This window comes from Melopsittacus undulatus, chromosome 4 (assembly GCF_012275295.1).
Source record: "Melopsittacus undulatus isolate bMelUnd1 chromosome 4, bMelUnd1.mat.Z, whole genome shotgun sequence".
In the NCBI taxonomy this organism is placed as follows: Eukaryota; Metazoa; Chordata; class Aves; order Psittaciformes; family Psittaculidae; genus Melopsittacus; species Melopsittacus undulatus.
In genome coordinates this window covers 51,598,141-51,619,260 of record NC_047530.1, presented here as the reverse complement: position 1 = coordinate 51,619,260, position 21,120 = coordinate 51,598,141, and the positions used below count along the sequence as shown (strand labels likewise).

General features: G+C 40.1%; 1 protein-coding gene across 2 annotated transcripts in view; it reads right to left on the bottom strand.

Moving 5' to 3' along the window:
* Positions 1-19,909, bottom strand: part of KCNQ1 (potassium voltage-gated channel subfamily Q member 1) — a 353,161-nt gene extending 333,252 nt beyond the window's left edge. For both annotated transcript variants that reach the window (XM_031049067.2, XM_005149194.3), the window contains exon 1: positions 19,495-19,909. In XM_031049067.2, the coding sequence (XP_030904927.1) occupies positions 19,495-19,892 (398 nt within the window). In that variant the 5' untranslated portion in view covers positions 19,893-19,909. The remainder of the gene's footprint in view (positions 1-19,494) is intronic.
* Positions 19,910-21,120: the final 1,211 nt, after the last annotated feature.

Here is a 21,120-nt window from a genome sequence, read left to right as displayed (position 1 = left end):
CTTTTAAAAGTGTCACTTCATTAATATAGGGAAAAGTTTACAATTGCTTGAAATGAGTATAAAAATATGCTTGGAGGTCTGATAACGAGACACAGGTTGCTAGCATTTCTACTTTCCCTTCTCTCTTCCAAAGTATACTCCCACTAAAAGTAAAATGAGAGAACAAAATGTAGGCCAAACATAATTTAGTTTCACTGACCCAATTTTATGTTACTTTAGAGAAAAAAAATAAAAATATCAAAAATGTTGAGTCAATTTTCACTATCAGAAGACTGCCTTTACAAGAAACTCAATAGGGTGTGCTAGTTCTAGAGTACCTGAAATATACATAACTATAGCTATTCAGACTAGATTATTTCAGTGTAAGTTTTCTTCCTTCTCCAACTATTGTTATTGCAGCTATTGTAGACCCTGAAACTAGATTTAAACATAACTGTTTCCTATCATCCCAAATGAATAGGAAAAATAAAAAGAACTCTGTTGTCTAAGCAGCAATAAAAATGGCACCCACACTTCATAAAAAATCAATTAAAACCTGTCCATTAAACACAATGTATTATTTATACTCTAAATACAAAAGTACAGCTTCCTGTAGCAAATGAAATTACTTAAAGGTCATTTACTATCACTGCCTGAAGCTTTGCTGATACAAAAGCATACCAGAAAATGAACCATTGGCCAGCTGGGTTCACTGGTCCCTGTTTGCATTAGACACTTCAAAGGATACAGCCTTGAGAAGGACAGATTTCTCAACCTTATCTTTGCCTCAGTCAATACATCCTCAAGTGAAATACTTGGAAAATATTACTGAATTAACAGCACAACAAAACCATTTTTAGTTTGACACAAAAGGAAGCACATCATTTTCTTCTGCTTCTTGGCACTTTCTTTCAAAGAAAGCAAAGTATAGGTTCACACAGGGACTCAAGCACTGCTTACATGCAGGAGGAGACTGAGGACAGTACTACCAGTGTTCAGGAGGTTCATACACTGACAGATGTAGTCTGAGGCTCTGCAACTGTAGTATAGCACTGCAATAACCCATGAGTGAGATCTACAGTTCTCATTCAAGTACTTCAAGAATTTGGAATAAAGATGCCTTTGGATTTTAAGATGCAGTGATGCAGACAGCAAAGTATATTTCAGCTTAGTGTGCTTTCAAATGTGTGTAACAGGAGAGGAGGGAATATGATGATTAGCCTCATTCAGAGTTTCACTGCAATTAGCTGAAAGCTGCATGCATATGGGAATCTATTTGCCAGGCAGCACAGAAATTTACAGCACTAAACTCAAGTTGAGTTGAGGAAACTATGCCAGTCAGCAAGAATTTAGCCATACACCTACCCATGCCGGCTTCTACATACATAATACAAACACTGCAGCAGTGCATACACAATACCTAATCACCCACCAAGTAAATAAACAGTTACTACATTATTGGAACTCACGTGTTTTAAAAAGATCTGAGAGAATGTACAAGCAAAAATTAATGATGGGTTCTGGCCTTCTTTAAGATTAACCCCGGAAGAATATTTTTCTTGGAGGAGAGGTCGGTTTGATTCCTGGGGCATCTAATTTACTGAACTTCAGAATTCCTAAAGAGATGGCTCCTGCCAGCTGCCTGTAAACCACATAGTAATAGCAGATTCATAAAAGCCTTTGTCACACACCTGCATTCACAGCTTTTAAACAGCTTGAGAGCTAGGGCATTATAAAAGAATGCAGACAACAGTCTTGAGGTGTGGTAGCTCTATTCAGCATACACCAAAGAGGCTTTCCAAGCTTTTACACCTCTGCCTTAGCCTCTAGCCACATACTAGAACAGGATTTCTGTGCTGTGGAAACACATAACAAGATGGTAACAGAAGAAGAATAAACAAGTACCCTCAGCATTACTGCACTTATCTGGCCAACAGTATTTAAGGAAGTTTGAAGTGCTCTTCAAATAAGGATATCTAGACTTAACCTTCCTGCTGGGTTAACTGTGCCACCATACTGAAAACTTACCTGTTTAATTTTGCTGCTTTAGCTGGTATTACATGAACTTCTGCCCCTTCTTCACTCCCCATCTCTCCTTGGCTTTCTATTTTCTCTTGGTTTTCCTAAGATATATATCATACAATCAGAGCAAACGTGCCTTTAGCAGGCCTACACAGAAGACCCACAGATTAAGATGACTGAAAACAAATAAGAGCGCATGTCAACAGAGGATAAAGTATGTTTGAGTACTTTCTGAATGAACACTTAAACAGTGCCTTTTGATTACTTTGTTTTTACTCAACATTTCAAATACTCTACCACATTGAAATAAACAAGAGTCTGACCTACAAGGAAGAACTAAAACTGAAACTGAAGTTACCACAAAAAAAACCCAACAAAAACAAACAAACAAACAAAAAACACCCCACACTGAAAGCAGAACAGATTGATACACAGAACTCCCTGGCAGAACTCAAACTGATTTGTTCAGTAGCCTGGAAGCTCCATCCCGCTGGCTAGCCTGTAAGGCTCCACCTGCCCTAGAAGGCAGGCTTCAGCTCACTGGGCTGGTCCAGGCAAGGTCCCTTTCATAGACATCTGCCACTAATCTTCTGGTTGCTTAGGGCACCTTTCATTCCATGTAAAACACTCTGCTTTAAACAGGATGTGTCCCAGCCTTAGAGAAGATAGCTGTGCTTGAGGCTAGCAAAAAAGGAAAATTGCTGTGGAGGCCATCACATGCTACACTTCATCAGAAGACTCCAGCATCATCCCCATTATTTATTGCTTTCATTTCATCTAGTAACCCCTACCATGAAGCAATGTGGTTTGGTGGTAAACATCGCACACACACACAAATTAAAAAGTAAATAAAATTTAAAAAGATGGCAGCCTGACTGCAGTTTAACAGATCAGCTGTGCTCAAACCAGAGTATAGAACATCCAGCATCGGCACAGGCCTGAGAAGGTAAAGATCTGGTGCCTTTCAAAAAATGCCAACATTCAGCCAATAAATCTTCAGCATACACACTCAGTTATTAACAGCTACATGTATGATACCTTCTGCAGAACTCATATTCCTTGAACTCCCAAGAAGTCTCCTGGCTAACAAGATTGGGTACATAAATGTATTTGTATTATATACCAGGTTAGGGAAAGATTGACCAATCTAGAGATAGTATATGTATTAAGCATTAAAGTTTGCTTTTCAGAGTTTATTTCAACACCAGAGCTTACAAGCAGTTCAGAAATCATTTGATTGTCAAGCTGCTTATGTTACAGAACTGCTGTACTGAGTATTTTATGGTAACTACATAGCAGAGATCTGGCATCTTTATTAAAAAGCCACTCCCATTTCATGAGTAACAGGAACTGCTTACTCCAAACAAAAATGCAAATCAATCCCCTGACTAGAACTGTGAATGCTTTGAAAGATTTTGCTCAAAAGGTAAACATTTTCTATTTCACGTCAGAGAAATAGAAGCTAACAAATACAAGGAAACAATGAAAGGAAAATTAAATGAGAAGTGAAAAAATACACACCTATCCATTTAAACAAAGGCAACAATATAGTAATGCTGCCCGGGTACTCTGAACTAACAGACCTGAACTGGTAATCACTTGAAAACTGATTCCACCTCCTGCTTCTGTTTAGTCATGTACAGGTAGCCAGCCAGTAATACCTTGGCTATGTATTATTCCAGTAGGAGCAACAAAAACAAAAAACAAACAAACAAACAAACCCCAACATTAAAATCCTGGCAACTGGCAGTCACAAGAAAGAGCAGTTTCCTTCCACTTCAAGCATGGACAGTTTAACACAGCTAGTAAGCAACTGCTGTAGCTTCTCATTGCTGCTTTTCCTAACCTAACACACAACTGCTCTCCCACCAGTCCAAAAAAGTTTAGAAACATATACACACATAAAAGAAGGGGGGAAAAATGCTGAAGGAAGAATAATTTCAAATTAAAAAGGTATACATAAAAGGAAGGAAACAGAGAAATGATGTTTGCGTGCTACTTTAAACAACAGACATCAAAACAGCACATTAACAGACATACACATTTGTAGGAAAAGTAATGGCATCTATTCCCTGGATGTACATGTGTGGCATCAAAATACAGATGCCCTTGTTTTCACCTTTTAGATGCCAGCAGGAATGTTCTACACATTATTTTCCTCCCCTTCCCCAATCCACCTACATGTCTTTGGGCAACAGTCAGCTATAAACAAATTGCCCATCAAAACAACCATCTTCCTTGACCATCTTGACAAAAAGGATGAGGCATTAAACACAAACAGCCACACTCACACTCCTGGTCAAGTCTCATTTAAAGACTTTCGAAGTCGCTAGAGAGTGAGTGAACACAGCTCTTATTTGAAGTTAGTGAGGGACATTCCAACATATCTTCCCTAACCATGTAAAAAAAATCCCACTTAAATACCACACTGATTACCCTGGCACACAGCTGCTACTTAAGGGGTAAAGCTGAGATCAGAGAAGTGTCTTCCATTGCAGCTACTCCTCATTAACTGCTGTCAATCTGCTCCTTAGCAGCTGCAATGAAGTACACAGTTTTTCCATATCAGTTTCTTGCATGAAAGTTTTTGTTTCAGAGTAATCTTCAAACTAAAATTCAACAGAAGGTCTTACTACTCTTGTTTAAAAGTAGCTCAGATACACTTTTAATCACATTGAAAACGCTTAGCATTTCAAAAACCTGCACATCTATCAGTTGCTACTGATCCCGTTGCAAATCCATATGGGATTTGATGCCTGACCAAATCCCTCAAGCTAACTTCAAAACAATGCAAAGACATCTCTCGCAAGCAAAACCATTTACGAACATTGATGCAACTGTGACTTTATTATCTCTGGCCAAGTTCCCTAAAGGTGGCACGAATTTTGGTTTTCAGTATGTGGCATAAATACAGGACCATTCAGTGATCACTAACTTTGAAATTTGTTTTTACATAAATGAGTAAGTATGAACACATGTTTAAAAATGCAATCTAAAAAGATTATGTAATGCAGAACTTAGTTTCAGCAGCAATGCAAAATAATTGTAATATAGCAGCATCTGTAGTTCAGGAAAAAAAAAACCTACTGTCTAAAATCCAAAATCTTAACATTGCACTAATCATCTCCAGTTATTCTTAAGACTCCATTTTGCATTTCTTTACCTGTTGAATTCAGTTGTTCAACCCAAGTTTTTCCTGAAAACAAAGTATTTGCACTGAATTTAGTTTTACATTGAGCAGAATATTGCTTGCTAGGAACATCTCTCAAACACAGTGTAAAACAGAGTTGCTAATACCATAGGACATTAAACAAATGGCAACTCTCCACTGCCCAGAAATTAAAACCGATAAGAAGCCTGTGTTCTTCGGGACTTCTTTTCAAGTCTAACAGTAAGCTCTGGAATTGCCAGCCACTGAAGGTTTTTATGACTTTGCTTTTTATGAATGCCCAGCCTAACAGGAGATAAGGGCTTTTGTGCACTTGGCTGGTGTTTGCCCATGATCAGGACTGTTGACTGGGGGTTTATTCCTGTGAGAGATGCCAACAGCACCCCAAGGACAGACTGGGACATTCCAGCACTTGTCAGAGAGGTGCCAATTTTCCCTTAAATTAAACACCACTGTGATTTCACAGAGCCACAGCAGTGCTGATAACAGCTTTAGACTTGGATGCCAGGGGAAAGAGTAGTCAGATCGTTATTCACAACAGTTAGAACAAACAGCCTACAACTTCACTTTAACCTGGGGCTCAGGGAGGAAGAAGAATCAAACCTTATCTATAATACAGTTGTCAGTCAGTTCGTGATGCTATTGCATTAACAGATATCCTGGGGTACTGAAAGCAAAGTGCTGTATATATTGTATATAGTGCAATACTAGGGCAGGGTAAACTCAGAAGTACAGACTGGCTACCTCTGTATTATCACTTTACCTCAGAGCCATGAATATTCCCACAGTAGTAGATGCTGTAAACACCTACCAGGCATTAAGATCCCTGCCTTAGAAGATTATAATACATAGTGGTGATGGCTTACCCAGTTAGGTGTAGTGACTACCTCTGTCAGACTCAGTACCAGTTTTGGTCTCAACACCAGCTAGAACTGTTAGTGCCTACCTCCGCTAACAAGCCCTGCTCAGACACTTTGCTAGCACAGGCACAACTTTACACTGTGCAGCTAGCTTTTGGGCCAAAACCAACCCATGCCCTGCCAGTTGGCACAAGTACAGAGTTTGCATGTATGTTCCCTGTACCTTCATGCATAACACAGCTCTATCCAGCCTGATCTAGCAGTCACAGCTCAATTATAACTGACTTTAAGGTCTAGGAGAGCAGTGGAGACATCTTTTAAAGCTATCTGGACTAGTATCAAATTTCTTAGAGATATGAAGTGAAAAGAAAGCTACAGCCAATAAATCTCATTGTTTCATTCAGGTCCATGGGGTGTTACAGCTAGTTTCTTCCTCTCTTCTGTAAACAAAGTGATATGAAAGCAGCTCATAAAGCTGACTCAGAGGAGTTGTGAGGAAGAAGTAAATTTATAGGCAGTCCTTCCTCAGTGTCTAGGCTATTTTTCTCTATTTCATTTCACATGTTCAAGCATTTCAGCTCATTAATATAAAGCAGTCATGTTTACACTTTGAGAATGAAAGCACACATTGTCTGACTTTCCCACGGCTATTTGCCTTCCTTGAATCGCAATAGCAACACTTTCCCTACAGGTATCCTGAAAAAAAAAGAAGCCAACTTTATTCTTCCCTATATTCCTCATAAAATACATAAAAAACAGTGAAAAGTGAAGAAACTTTCCACCATCATGGTCTCTCTTAACTATAGAGGAAACCCACTTATTCAAAGGAGAACTCAATTACTAAATACCTTTTAAAAGAAAACATGCCCTGTAATACCAGGGGTTTTTTACAAGGTAAAAGGTAAGGTAAGGGCTAATCTCAGTGATCATATGAGATCCAAATTTTACTCTGGTTAATTGTTTGCTGCCTATGAGGCACTTTACTCCAATTGATTTAATTTCTGTCTTCAGTTCCTGTCCTAAACTTACAATTTTCCTATGGTTGTGGTATTCCACAGCTACTCGTCACTAAAATTCAGAAGAAGATAAAGTATCTTCTACATACCATATGGCTTGAATACTTGGGAGGAGACAAGAAGGAGCACCAGTAAAAGGGACAATGAAGTCTGCTTAACAAATACACGTAGTGTTCAGAAGAGAGGGAGACCACAATTCTAATGAACACACAGAGCACTTCATTTTAGCAAGAAGCATCATCAGATTGCGTTTGTTATGGGGGTAGATGAAACCAAAGATACATGACTGTTATTTTCCTAACACAGCAAGACTGCTTTTCTCCTTCTGAAACTGTGTTCATTCTGAAGCCAGGTGCAACCAGTACACTCAAAGCTAGCAGCAATTAATGGATTGGAGCAAGCTCCCTATTACTGAGTTTTGGATCATTAAGTAAACAATTTTAAATGAAGCTGTATTGATTTTTTTTTCTTCCTCTAAACAGGTAGCAATTGAAACATGAGGCGCTCAAAAAAATATCCCTTTTAATAGAGAACATATAATTGATCTATGACTCTATGATTTAAACAAACAGGAGGCATGACTAATTAATTCTTCTAAAAGAGATCGGTTAAGGGCAAAACTTGAGTTTAATCTCATGCCTTGAGCTCCTATTTGTAAAAAAAAAGACACAATGATGGCCTCAATCTCCATTATAATAACTTTTGCAAACTGCTTGGTAACACTCAGAGTTGTGTACATATATATATGCACACCTAGGTGCACATATTAGCACACAGTCTGGAACATCACATAGCTTTATTGCACATCAGAGATTTATCTGACAAAGAGCTAGAACAAAAAATTCATTATTATTTCTTTATTCAGTGGAATCAAGAGGAAATCTGTTTTTATTAAGTATCTGGATGACATTTTTGCCTTTGCCTCCCTAGGCTTTTATTGGTAAAACTATAAATTCAACATAGGCAAGCACTAGTTAAAAAAAATAAAGCTTCAGCATGGGGAAGGAGAATGATAAGGTTAAAATCAAATTAATGCTCTTACTTTTTATATTTTTTCTTTAAATCAGAAAAAGAAAATAGAACATACAATTGTTGATTGTTTTCCCTGAAAAAAACACATAGAAAAGAGGTTACTAAGCAGTAATCATAGCTCTTAGAAACAGAAATTACACATACAATCCAACCACTGTAGATACACAAGCACCCCACCATAAGCTGTGTAACAGTGCAAATTTGTCATATTTGGCAGGTGAACCCATGTGGTGTTATCTCTACTCAAGACACAAGTATATCTGATGAAAGGTTTATCTTTCCTTTCAACTCCTTATCAAATACAGAATTCAGTGCAAACAAATTCTTGTGGGAAAGTAGGCAAGAGTGAAACTTCATGTATATAAAGCCACACAAAACAAACCTGCCACAAAGTCATCAAGAAATAACCCCATTGTTTGACAACCGGAGTGCAACAAACAATTTACATGCCCAAGAAGAGCAAGAATTAACACAGTACAGCTACAACCTTGCATTGCTGCAAAACCTGCAGAATCTGAAAGCCTTGTTTTCTCCCTCATTCTTACAGCATTTTTCTCATTTTTATGGTTCAAATACATAGTTGTCCAAATAAGACCATGTTATTATAGTAAATAAAAGCCACAAAAAGGTGTGTTGAATGAACAGAACTATGAAGGCATACAACTAACATAACTGTTGAAGAGCCAGATGTCTGTGCCTGTCATGCTTTATATACTGTTGAAACTGGGAGCTCAAACTGTTTAGTGCCTGGATGCTGAGTGACCTGCTGACATAGAAGGTTTATTTTGTGTGAAGTGCTCAGATAGTCCATTATCAGTACTTTCTGGGTCACAGATAAGATAACAAGCATACAAGTTTACTCACACTACGGATATAGCAGTACACATTTATTTATTTACTCATTGTCAGGTTTGACTGCATTTCTGTGTCTTCTAAGACAGGAGTGAAAACCAAACACATCAAATAACCTCATTTAGATGTACTCAGGAATAACATTGTGGGAAAAAAAATAATTAAGGACTATTTGCCAAAGTCTGTAAAGGACTGATAAAGCCTTCATGCTATAGAATATGAACACAACTGATTCTTAACATGATCCGCATAGGGCGTTCTCTTTTTTGAAGCCACAGGATGAAACATCTCTTCTCTTGTCTTTGTCCCCTATCTCTTTTGACTTGTATAGAGGCACTTGAAGGGTGTAAAAATGAGATTAGCAGCAGCAACTATTTCCCCACATCTATTCTCCTTTACTTCAGCTCTTAGTGGGACTGTGGTGCCCTCAAGGGTTATTTTGAAAGAGTCCAGCCAATTCCAGCCCATCAGACAACGCAGTTTTTTGGGAAGGGTATAGCTGCTGCAGGAACAAACATATTCTTTGAAGGTAATTCCTCACTTTGCAGAAGGAAGACACTTTCACTACAAAGGCTGCAGCCCTTGTCAGACTAGGGATGAGCAAGGGTTTTGTAATCTTTGCAAGCAGTACCATGAACTCTGCTATTAAACCTAGTGTCTGGAGAGAATACAGGGAAGTAACATGATGATTTACATTCTGTTCTCAAACTGTGAGCCAATTTTCTTCCCTATCCAACCCAGGTAAAATTATGTAATATTAACACTGCAATGAAAAAATATCATTAAAACTGAAAAAAAGTTAATTGTATCCCCAAGACTTAAGGAAGTACATTTGCAGAGGGAACTAGTGACTTCTGACCACTAGAGATACACATATCCAAGCTAGGGAAAATCTTCCTGTGCTAGTTGAAGACCGCAGCCTGACAGTGAGCAGCCTATTGCAAGCAGGATCACACTATGATCTAAACAGAGGGGACGAGTCTGTGTTCTTGCCCAGCCTAGAACACATGCAAGTAAGGAAAGACATACATACCATTTATTTTTAGAAATCTGTAACAAAACTGTTGGTGATAAGGTGAAATATCTGAGTAAATATGTTATGTAACTTAATATATTTACTACAGGAAAGAGACAACAGCCATGTGGACAAAGCAAGCATCCATCTGGCAAGTAATTTTAATTGTCCTAATACGGAGCTCTGTATACAAGGTTTTGTCTTTACTAGTTGGTCCTTACCTTTTACCTTTAATAGTTCCTCCCACTGGAAAGCAAATACGATTCATATAGTGAAATCAAACATATGAAGACCACTTCTTGTAGAATTACAGATATTCAACAAATGTATTATACTTTTCTATTATTGTAAAAGAAAATGCATATTCTATTTGTTTCAGGGTGTGTTAGAGAAAAGTTGATAGATGATAAACAAGAGCCCAACCTGTTAGGACAAACAAAGATAAAGATTTTCTACCATTTCAAGACCTTAGCTCACTAAAAATGGTACCTTTCTCAACTGAAGTAAGCACTAGTCAAGTAATACAACAAAGCATTTACTTGTTATATATCCCCAGCAGAAAAAAATACATAAAAGTGATTCTATAGTGAGGAATAAAACCTCAGTTTTCTATTAGAAATATGACAGAATTGTACTGTCAAATGACATATAAGTCCATTGACATTAGCAAAACGTGTGACATTTATGTTTCTATTGAAAACCTTAACATGAGATTCAAAGATCAGGTTCAATATTAGCAGAAGCAGAAGAAATTTTAAAGGATGCAGAAATCCTGTCCTAGATTTATTTTGGCTTTAGTTAACATTCTTCATAAAATACTAAAACATCACATTGGTTGTGAAGAATATATGAGAAAAACTATACAGGCCTTCTGCTAGAGATACATAAAGGGCATCTAACGATTTGCAGTATAGTTTCTTATTTGCAGGAGTTTATAGGTTTCAAAATGATAAAAACGACAAAATTCCAAGGCTGCAGTTTGAGTGCTTGATGCATTCCCTGCATAAACTCCCACACAAAGACACATACTTTTTTTAAACTCAAAAGAGAATTCAGCTAGTTTTGAGAAAATGTGTTAATTACACCATTGGCAGTTCTGACACTAAAGCAGTTCAAAATAAGAACTTGCTTTTGTCATAGTGGTTTTCCTAAGTTTTATGTAATTATTGACTTCTGTCGACACAGGAGTCCTGGACAACGCGGAGACGATCAACGTGATCAAACGATTGCCAAAATTTATTAGATACAGTGCTCCTTTTATACCCTTACACCCTTATGTAACAGCCTTGGATACTGAACTCTAATTGGTTAGTCTAGAGGTTACTATCGTTTACAGAGCTAATGCTTATAACTTGTTATAATTGCGATTAAATACCTTACTCTAAAAATACAGTCGGAAACTACCACCTTGGCAGAGATCATTCTCTGCACGTTTTCAGTGGAAAATTACAGAGGCCTAACAAGACAATTGACCTTGCTCATGCCTGCCAAAAATCTTCTTACTTTACAGTAATAAGGCTCAGGGTATCAGGATCGCTCACTACGTGGTCTTGGCTCTTTAAGAATTCCCACAGGCTTCCCCTATGCTTGCCTAGTTTTTACTGTAATTTTTCCAGGTTCCAAGTTTTCTGCTGTAAAGTGAGGGTGTTATGGGAGGAAACTGCCATTTAAGAAGTGGGGGACAGGCCTTTGGGGCCTTTTTTCATGGTTGTTTTTAGCTTCTTTTTTTTTCACTTTTCTTGGGGGGGGGGGGTTGGTTTGCTTTTTTTAAGTACGTACATGATACCTACACACTATACCATGCTTTGCATTCTGTGCAATTTCTTACAGCTCTCTGAACATAGAAAACAGCTGTTACTTTACTATTCTGTACCATCAGCTAGGGGAAAATTGAAGATGAAAATCCATGTGTCCTCAAAAATTGGTCATGCTAGACAAGGGAAAAGTTCACACCAAGCACCTGTCTAGTCCTCTAGATGCGCACTAACTGATGACCTAAGAAAATTACTTGATTTAGAGCTGTTGTAGAATTTCCTATTTATTTGAAAATTAAAAAAAAAATAAATTTAAAAAAAATCACATTATCTAAAGACTTAAAATAACATTAAGTTTGACTACTAAAGCATTTAACACTGCCTCCGTTATTAAAAAAAATATGTACACAAACACGCATATATCTTTCTTGTAGGAGGTAAAATACAGTAGCTACTATCATAGTAAAAGCTTGCAAATACATGTGCTCTCCCATTATCACTACTGGTGTTACAATGGTGCTCACAGGCCATTATAACAGAATGCATGACTGTATGAGGAGACCAAGTACCTTACCTAAAAGCTCACTGATCTACACATTCATCTTCTGTAACTCAGCCTACCCAATCAGGTTTATTTGCAACTGGCAACTTTCCAACACATTTGAAATTTGTGCTGGACCTCCTGGTGGCAGGCAGAAAACACCTTGCCCCCTATTTCTAAAACACTATTTTCCATCCGGAATCGAATGAGCAAGTGTTCACAGATTTTGTGTTCAGCAACTAATGCACATTAAACTATTAACACACAAAATTAATGAGGTATTGCCAAGCTTCAAGTCAGCAAAGCACTGTGCCTGTGCATAGTTCCCCACAGCATATGTTGGCATCATTATAATATATCCAGCGCTGAGGCATTTGGAGATCAGCCTAATTAGTTCACTGCAATTGAATCTCAAGTCTAGCCTTGATTCAGCAGCAATTAAAGTTTTGAAAGAGGCCTATCTACACAGCCTTGCATGTTTTTTCCCTGGCACTTGAAAAGCCAGGGCAAGGAAGTGTGCCAGAATTGCCCAACCAACCATTTGACAGACACACAGAGACGTAAATACTGCACTTGCTGTTTTTCTTAAGTTCATTCATGTGCAACTTTTAAAGGTAGAATAATTCTTTTCCTGGAGGAAAGCAAACACCAGAGAAGGACTTGAAATGTTACACTGGAAGGATGATAGGAAAAGAGAAAATGCCTACCCTCAGGAAAGACTGCCCAATTTAATACACTTGTAACTTTTACATGTGCATCCCATTGAATTCTTTCTCCACTGCACACAAGCTGCCTCCACTAAGCATTAGTTTCCAGAAGTTTACAGCCTTCTACTTCCAACAGTCATTTGGAAACCTAAACATCAGTATAATAATGAAGTCTCTTTGCCCCCACAGAACTTCTTCCCTTTATGGAGTTTTGCGCCTGCCTGAAGACCATAGGTCAAGATGACACTCAAGTTTTTTCCAAGGATCCAACCATATCATGCTATGAATTTCAGAACAGAAATCTAATTTTTGTAATTACTGCTAGAGATGTTGTGTGCCTTCAAAAGGCATTTTAATTAGAAGATAACCAGCTTTTCACCTTTTTTCCCTTTCAACAATAAAAACACATTTCCACAATCATTGTCATGCAGCAATTATTTAATGGGATGAATGATGTAAAGATGACTGTTTAGTCAAAGTGACTTCCAGGCATTACCTACTGCCTACACTCAGAGAGAAATAGGTACTCCTCCTGACCTGTAACTATGCTGTCACTCCTGAAATCTTGGCACAGATTTGAATAGGTCTCAGCCACAGGATAGCCAGACAGTCCTCAACAATAATGACACTTCTGTCAAGTTACAGGTAGGGAAGAATGGAAAGCTTTATACTGGCCAACCCAAATACTATCTCAGTCACACAAGTCCTACGTTCATGCAATATTGTAGCTAAAGAGCTGCACTGTGTCATGCAGCAGGGAAGGAGGAAGCAGCAAAGCCTTTAAATCACTTCTCCATCTTACCTGCATCCCAAATTTGACAAGACTCAAAACTTCTTTGGCTGATCAGCAAACAGGGCTGACCCTGCAACAGCAGCTTCTAAACATTAGCACGCTATCTTACATGTACAACTAGCTACATTAATGGGACAGGCAAAAGGTCTTCCCTCCTCCCTGGGCGTATGTAAAGTTTGCTTTCTAATCAGTTTTTATCTCAGATAAAATTATCACCAAACCTAGTAATCCATACACAGTGCTAGGTTGCAAAGATGTCCACTTTGCTTCAAATCAAAATGCTAGACTGTGGAGTAAGGCTGGGGGGCGGGAGGGAAGCTCCAAGTATCATCTTATTTCCACCTCATTTTTCCCAATGGTAGTTCTTGAGCATGTGTGGAATCTCAAAGATCTATATAAATTTTATATACAGCACTGAACAGCTGTAACACACCATGCTCTTGAACATGTGAAGTGACAAAGTGGCAGATTCCTAGTACTGCAATTGTATCTAGCACGAAAAGATGGGAATACCAAAATACAGTAACACAAAAAAACTCACTAAATGCTGGTTGCAAGCAATAGGAGCTCAGAGACAAAAGTCATATAGAAACAAAAACATTTGTTTATATCAGGCTCTGCATGACAAGAAGAAAAATCTCTCTCTCAAACATGCCAAAACAAGGGGGCCAATTCAACCTTAACTAAACTACCTCTGTCTTGACAGGCCAAAGACAAACCTGGATCATCCTGCAATTGACTACAGCAGAAAGAATATGACTGTAAGAAATTATTTTTCTTTCCTTCCACTTAGAAAAGCTGTGCTTATTTTGGGAAATTTAAATATCCTTTTTAAAATAGAAATAATAATCCGAAAGTCTAGGTCCAGGCCACAAAGATCTCTCAACATCCCAATGTTTGTATCCAAAACATAGTACTTCGTATGTTTTGCCTCTTTTTTTTCCACTCAGTTTACTCAGACTGAAAGAAAACTTTGTCACGTGTGTGCACAAGCACACAGTAATTATTTTACGGATATTTTTCCTTCCTCAACAGTTTATATACATACCAGCAGGTTTGGAAGTATGTTTGCAGTACACTTGAAAACATGACAAAAATAGGATTTTAAATTGGATTTATGCATCTTCCTCATAGTACTGCATGTAAACAACATTATATAAACACCACATTGCCTTTAATAATTGATTACTGCAAGTCCTGATACACATGCAACTAGAATATTCTATCTACCCTTGCTTCTTATCTTTGCATGCGTACACACACAGCCACACTCCTGAGAGTTTGCCTGCTTCTAGAGACCAGTCTCCCAAATCTGAATCACCAGCCACTCCAAGCTTATGTAAACATCTTGGGGTTCGAACAAACTTAATGACAATCATTGCTGATTAAACCAAAAGTATACAAAGGCAAAGTAAATTGAACCAGGTACACGAATGCAAAGATAAGATAGAATCTGATTATCCTGCATGGCAACAAAGGAAAGCTGCCATATCTGAACAGACCAATGCTCTATCAGTTTCCAAATTGTTCCTTCCAGTAATAGCCAACACTTCAAAGAACAACGTGCAGTGTATGCTGCCAGAAACCATTTGCTATACTAAGAACAAGAGAAATCACCAGAAAGCTCATAACTTAAGTTTCTTCAGGCATATTTTAAGATGTTTTATTTTAAACTCCTTAAAGGGGGTGATAAGAAGCTTTTCCCTCATGCACTTAAATCTAATTTTTTTTTTTAATATCTGAGGACTTTACTTATTCTTTACAGCCATTTCCCACACTGGGACAGAGCCTCAGGATTTCAGCAGACCACTATGAGTTAAAAATGTAGGCTTCTTTTGTCCCTCCACCTCTCTTCACATAGCCTGAAAACTTGACTCATTAAGGCCACAGAACATTTCACCTCTCAAAGCCACTATGCCAAGGTGCACCACCATGATAAGTACGATAAGACGCCCTAGCTCAGAAGGTCGTTGAGAACACTGGCACTCAGTCATTTCCTCACCTCTGAAAGCCAAGGGGGGGATTTGGTGGCTCTGACAGCACATTACCATACATGCAGCTATACCACAGGGCAATCTCTTGCCTGAAAAACACAAGTTTCCAAGCACCCACCAGTTGTGTTTGCAGAAGCCACACATGTAAACCTTCAGCTATCTAGCATAATTCACTTGCACTGGTAGAATTAGGTGTACATATACTATATACTTCATACAATGAGGTTTAATCCAGCACTGTTTTTTGAGTGGTAAATTAATAACCAATTCCTCATTCCTTCTCACCACTGAGACTATTCTCACAGCCTATAAATAACTAATACAATGAAGTACAATTCATTTCTTATTCTGCTCACTTGAAATGTTTCTGTTCTGGGTCTGAGCAAACAAGACAAATATCAGAAAAGACCTACACAGAATTCAACTGATTTAACCAGCAACTGTGATATACAATTATCCTGGAAGATTAAAAACATCAACAAAAGTGAAAGCATATACATTTTTCTATTGCTGTACAAGATAACCACATTCTGTCCTCTAGATCAAACAATCCACAAGGAGCTTTGCAGCAGACCAAAACACACAGCAATCTAAACAATATGAAACAAAGATAACAGTGTAGAATCTGTGGATTAAAGCTACATATTCAAATTCCCTTTTCTAAACATTATAATAAAAAACTAAGGAAAATCAGTTCTGAATATCAGTTCTTAGCTATTAGTATTCTAGATACCACTAAGATTCCTGAGCAGGAAAAGGGTGTGACAGGCAATCAGTAGATGTAGCTCTTATCGCTCGATAAACAGTGTTTCAACAACCAGCCAGAGATACAGGTCCAGAACAAGTAATACTGATTATACCAAGAGTTGTTCCTAAATTTAATAATTTCAGAGTACAGTTAAGAACATAGCCACACACTCTGCACAATCGAGAACAGCGGAATGGATAGAATATGAAGAAGCCAGTAGTGCTTGTTGCTCCCATCTTTGGACTAGATCTTGGCCAGGACCATCTACTCAGCTTTAGTCTTTATACCCTGATTTAGCACCACTCCTGTTTCCTTTCCTTCCCCTCAGAGTCTAAGCGATTGCGACCTCCCAGGCAGCTGAAAGCCCCCGGAATAAAGCCCGAGGTAGCCAGCAGAGGGAGTAATAAACAGGCAACAGGCAAACGATACCAGTCTCCTCAGCTCATTTTGGCAAGAGAGAACCATCAAGGTCCTTGCACATGACAAGGTAAAACCCAGCTTAGCTCTCTATGAATGTCTATTTGTATATTGACAATAAAAGAATCAAGTTACTTCCTCCGGTGGGAGAGAAGTGCGTGTACGACAGTGTGTGTGGGGGTGTGTCTTACAACCCCGAGTCTTTAGCTCTACGGCTAGTCACCTGTAATCAATTCCTTGTAAAAAGCTAGCAAACCACAGACAAAAATCAGGTCACATGCCTCGTCCAGAGTAGAAGCTAAGATAAGGCAGCTTCTCTGAATCAAACTATCTGGCTTGTCAGTTCATTTTCATAATGAACTTCTGCTTTGTAGCAACTATTTATCTACCAGTACTCAGCATTTGGCTAGCAAGGGCTAGACCCAAAGACAGTATTCTTTCGTGCAGCAGAAAGTAAGAATCCTATGAAGTTGCTCTGGGAGCTCAGAAATGAAACAGTTGGAGAGGTATGGATCAAAGTTCAGAAACCTAAAATATTTAACATGCAAAAAAGTGCAGGCTTATCTAGCACAGAAATAAGAAGTTAGGATGGCTAAGAACAATATAGACTCAGTTCCCTCTGCTGGTGGAAATCAGAGTGGAGCTGCCTAAAAACACACCCAGGGTACTTGCAGATTGCCTTGCAAGAAACATAAGGGTGTTAGTACACTCTTCTGTCTCTTCAGAGTCCTAAGAGAAGGGATTTGCACAATGCTTAGTAAGAGGCTTGAGAATATTTACTGCCACTGTCATTCATCATTGCATCACAACAGCTCTTCTGGAAAGAGGGGAAATGCTGGGGCCAAAACACCATACATAAGTGTGTACTGGGGGGAGAGATAGGCTACGACTTCCTGTACAATCTCTTTCCTAAAGTAGAAGTACAAAACCTTAATTCTTGCACTGCTAATATCTGGGGAGGGAAGAAGTTAAAATTCAGGCTAGACTCTTAACTAAATAAAGGGATCTAGCAGCTCTTTTTCTAGGATTTTCCTAGGCCCAGTGTTAAGATATTGAATGAAATTTACTGTCTCTTTTATATGTAATTTGAGACACCTGAAAGAGGTCAGAAATCATAAAAGATGGCTGCCTAAACCACCTTTTGGGGGGGGAACAAACAAACCACCACCACAAAAAAACTCCTATTCCTAAAAGTGGTTTACGTTGTTCAACCACAACTATTAGACACTTTATCATTATGGCCATTAGCTGTTTTGTCATCTAATGGCATTGTCATAACACTAAAGAGAACGGAGCCCACAATTATCTCAGCAGCTGCACACAGTCATCTCACAATTAGATATATTCAGATGTTTTCCCTCCACTAAAATGATGTTGGCATCACTTACCTGACTACCTACAGACTTCAGAATCCTTAAATGTGGAATATAAGCATACAATCCTGAATCGACTTAAAATAACAGAATTTAAAATCAGACTACAATAATTAGATCATGAAAACTGTTTTTTATCAAAGTCTTTTGTCTTAGGATTTTAACCATAAAGTGTCTTTACCTCCAGCTGTTGTAATAAACATGTATATGTAGCGTATAAATATACAAACTTGTGCATAAATATTCACCTATATTTGTGCATGCACACAATAGACATCATCACCCTCCCTGACCTTATTACCTACTTTAAAATATGCAAATTGCTCAAAGGTCACGCAACCCTTCCACAACATCCTGATTAAAAAGTAGAGACACCTGTGGAAATCCTTGCCCATTAGAGATCTACCACATGCTGGCTCAGGCTGTCCACAACCCTCCTTAGAGAATATTATACCCAAAGTAGTTTTTAATTTCAATATAGTTTCATTGCCGGCAGCTAATGTGGCTTTAACATCCTCCAAACGTTGTCATCCTCCTTCCTGTCTAAAAATAACAGTGATGGCATTCGTACCTAACAGGACAAGGAGTCTGAACAAGGCACAATAAAAAAGCCAAGGAAAAGGAGCTTCACCTGTCTCTTGAGCTGCAACACTGTAAACACTACACCTATTCAATCAGAAACAGATGCTGTGCAGTAAGCTGAAAAATTGGGAGTCACTACAGTAAAGATTACTAAAGAAGAGAAACAGTTACCTACTTCATTTCCACACTCAGGATTAACAATTTATTTCAATTCCCAGGCTAACTTGCTTAAGAAAACTTCCTGAAGCCAGCTGCTGCTCTAGCTGATACACCCAAGAGCTCCTGATCTGAGCTACAGCATTTCTGTTTAAACTAAGAGAAACTTTCCCCAGTGTGACCTTCTGTTGTTGTGCTTCGCGTCTGTGAATAAACATCACCTCAAAGGACTGTATCTGCCCAACGTTCAGAGCCTTGAGCCCCTGCGGCTGAGGGGACCTCCGGAGCTACCGACACCAAGGCAGCTGGAGGGAAGGGGAACGGCGGCAGCGGTCACCTCGCACCCCGGGAGCCTGTCTCACCAATGGCCGTGCCAGGACGCGGATTCCCCGCTCCGGGCAGCCGCGGCTGACGAAACCAGCCGCTGTAACGGGAGCCCGGCGTGGAGCAGGTGGACCCGGCGGGGAGCGGGGCGAGTACTCACACGGTGAAGTGGTACACGAAGCACTTCCATCCCGTGGGCCGCTCCAAGAAGTTGTAGACCCTGCCCTGGATACTGCTGCGGCTCAGCAGGGGCTTGCGGAGACTGTAGATGGAGACGCGGGGGTCGAGGCTGACGGGGGGCCGCGGGCAGTCGGCGCTCATCACCACCACCTCGCTCCTCAAGCGCAGCGGTCGCTCCCGCTCCGGTTCCGAGCTGCAGCCCGCAGGCGGCTGCGCTCCCTGGGCGGCGGAGAGCGGGGCGTAGTGGGCGTTAGAGGTGCTCTCGGCCAGCTCCAGTGCCGAGGACTTCTTGCTGAGTGTCATGCTGCCTTTCCTGGGCAGCGATAGCCGGCCCAGGCTCCGGCTTTTCTGCTCCCCTGGGGGAGAGCTGGAGGACATCGCTGGGGCAGCTCAGGGAAGCCAGGCGTGCACTACGCTTTCAGTGCTGCGCTGCCCCAGGGAGCTGCGGGCAGGCTCCGGGCACCCTCTCCCGCCGCTGCCTCTAGCCCGCCCCCTCCGGGGCGGCTCCTGGCCGGGAAAGGTGAGGGGAAGCCGCTGAGCTGGCAGACTGACCCGGCCTGCAGTGTTAATGCTGCCCGCCGGGAGGCGCTGTGGACGCGGCGCTACCTCAGCGGGGGAGCAGGGGTCCCCTCACCTTCGGACTCGGTGTAGAGCCTTTGAGGATACTCCTGCCCCAGCCCCGGAGAGCGAGGCCGGACAGCGAGCCCTGATGATGGCCAGACACCATCTGCGTGTCAAGCCTCTCTCCTCACTGCTGGCTGCCACTGTTTCACCTGTCCCCTTGTCATCAACGTGTCTTTTGGAGGTGGCCTGAGCTGGAAGCACACCAGCTCCCCAGAAGCCCATCAGGGTTTCCCGTCTTCTCAGTACATTTGGAAGTTCTGGGAAGCAAGTGTTCCAGTATGTGTTGCCTGGGCCTGTGTCCTGTCAGGGGCTTGAGTTCCTGGGGTAAAACCCCTTCTCTCAGATTTAGGACCACCAAAGCTTTTTACAGAATTTCAGCATTTGGGACTAGGAATCCCTCAGGAGGCTCTTTTTAACATGAGTAACAGTAAGGGCCTTGGCCAACTGCCCCTGCAGTCCCTGGTGTTACTGTAACGTACGGCAGCAAATAGCTGAGTAATTAGACAAACTAGAACACAGTTCTGCAAACTTGCATCTTCTACAAGTCTGGTCTCACCAACACCAAAAGCATTCTGTTTTTGTGGAAGGGTGTGTGTGCTTGATTATTTTGAGGGCTTTGGGTAACTTTCCTGTGTAGTGAAGTAACTTATGACTGACTTGACTGTGGTTTGAATCGATTTGTCATGGGTTTTTGCACCAATTAGTTAAGTTTTTAATAGCAGAGAAAAAGAGGAGGGTGGCTTTGGTCTGGAGTGCTGGTTTGTTTTTTCTTTTTCTTCTAGCCCAAAATAGAAAAGAGCTAGTAAGAGCTATGTTGAGTTCACGGTTGATACTGGTACTTGAACAAGAATGCTGTGGGAAGATAAGGTGCTAAATAAAGTTAAACAAAAACAACCCTGCTAATTGCAGTTCCATTCAAATGTCAGGCTGCACATACATTTGGGGAACTGGGCAAGATTCTTCAGTAGTGTAAACAAGCAAG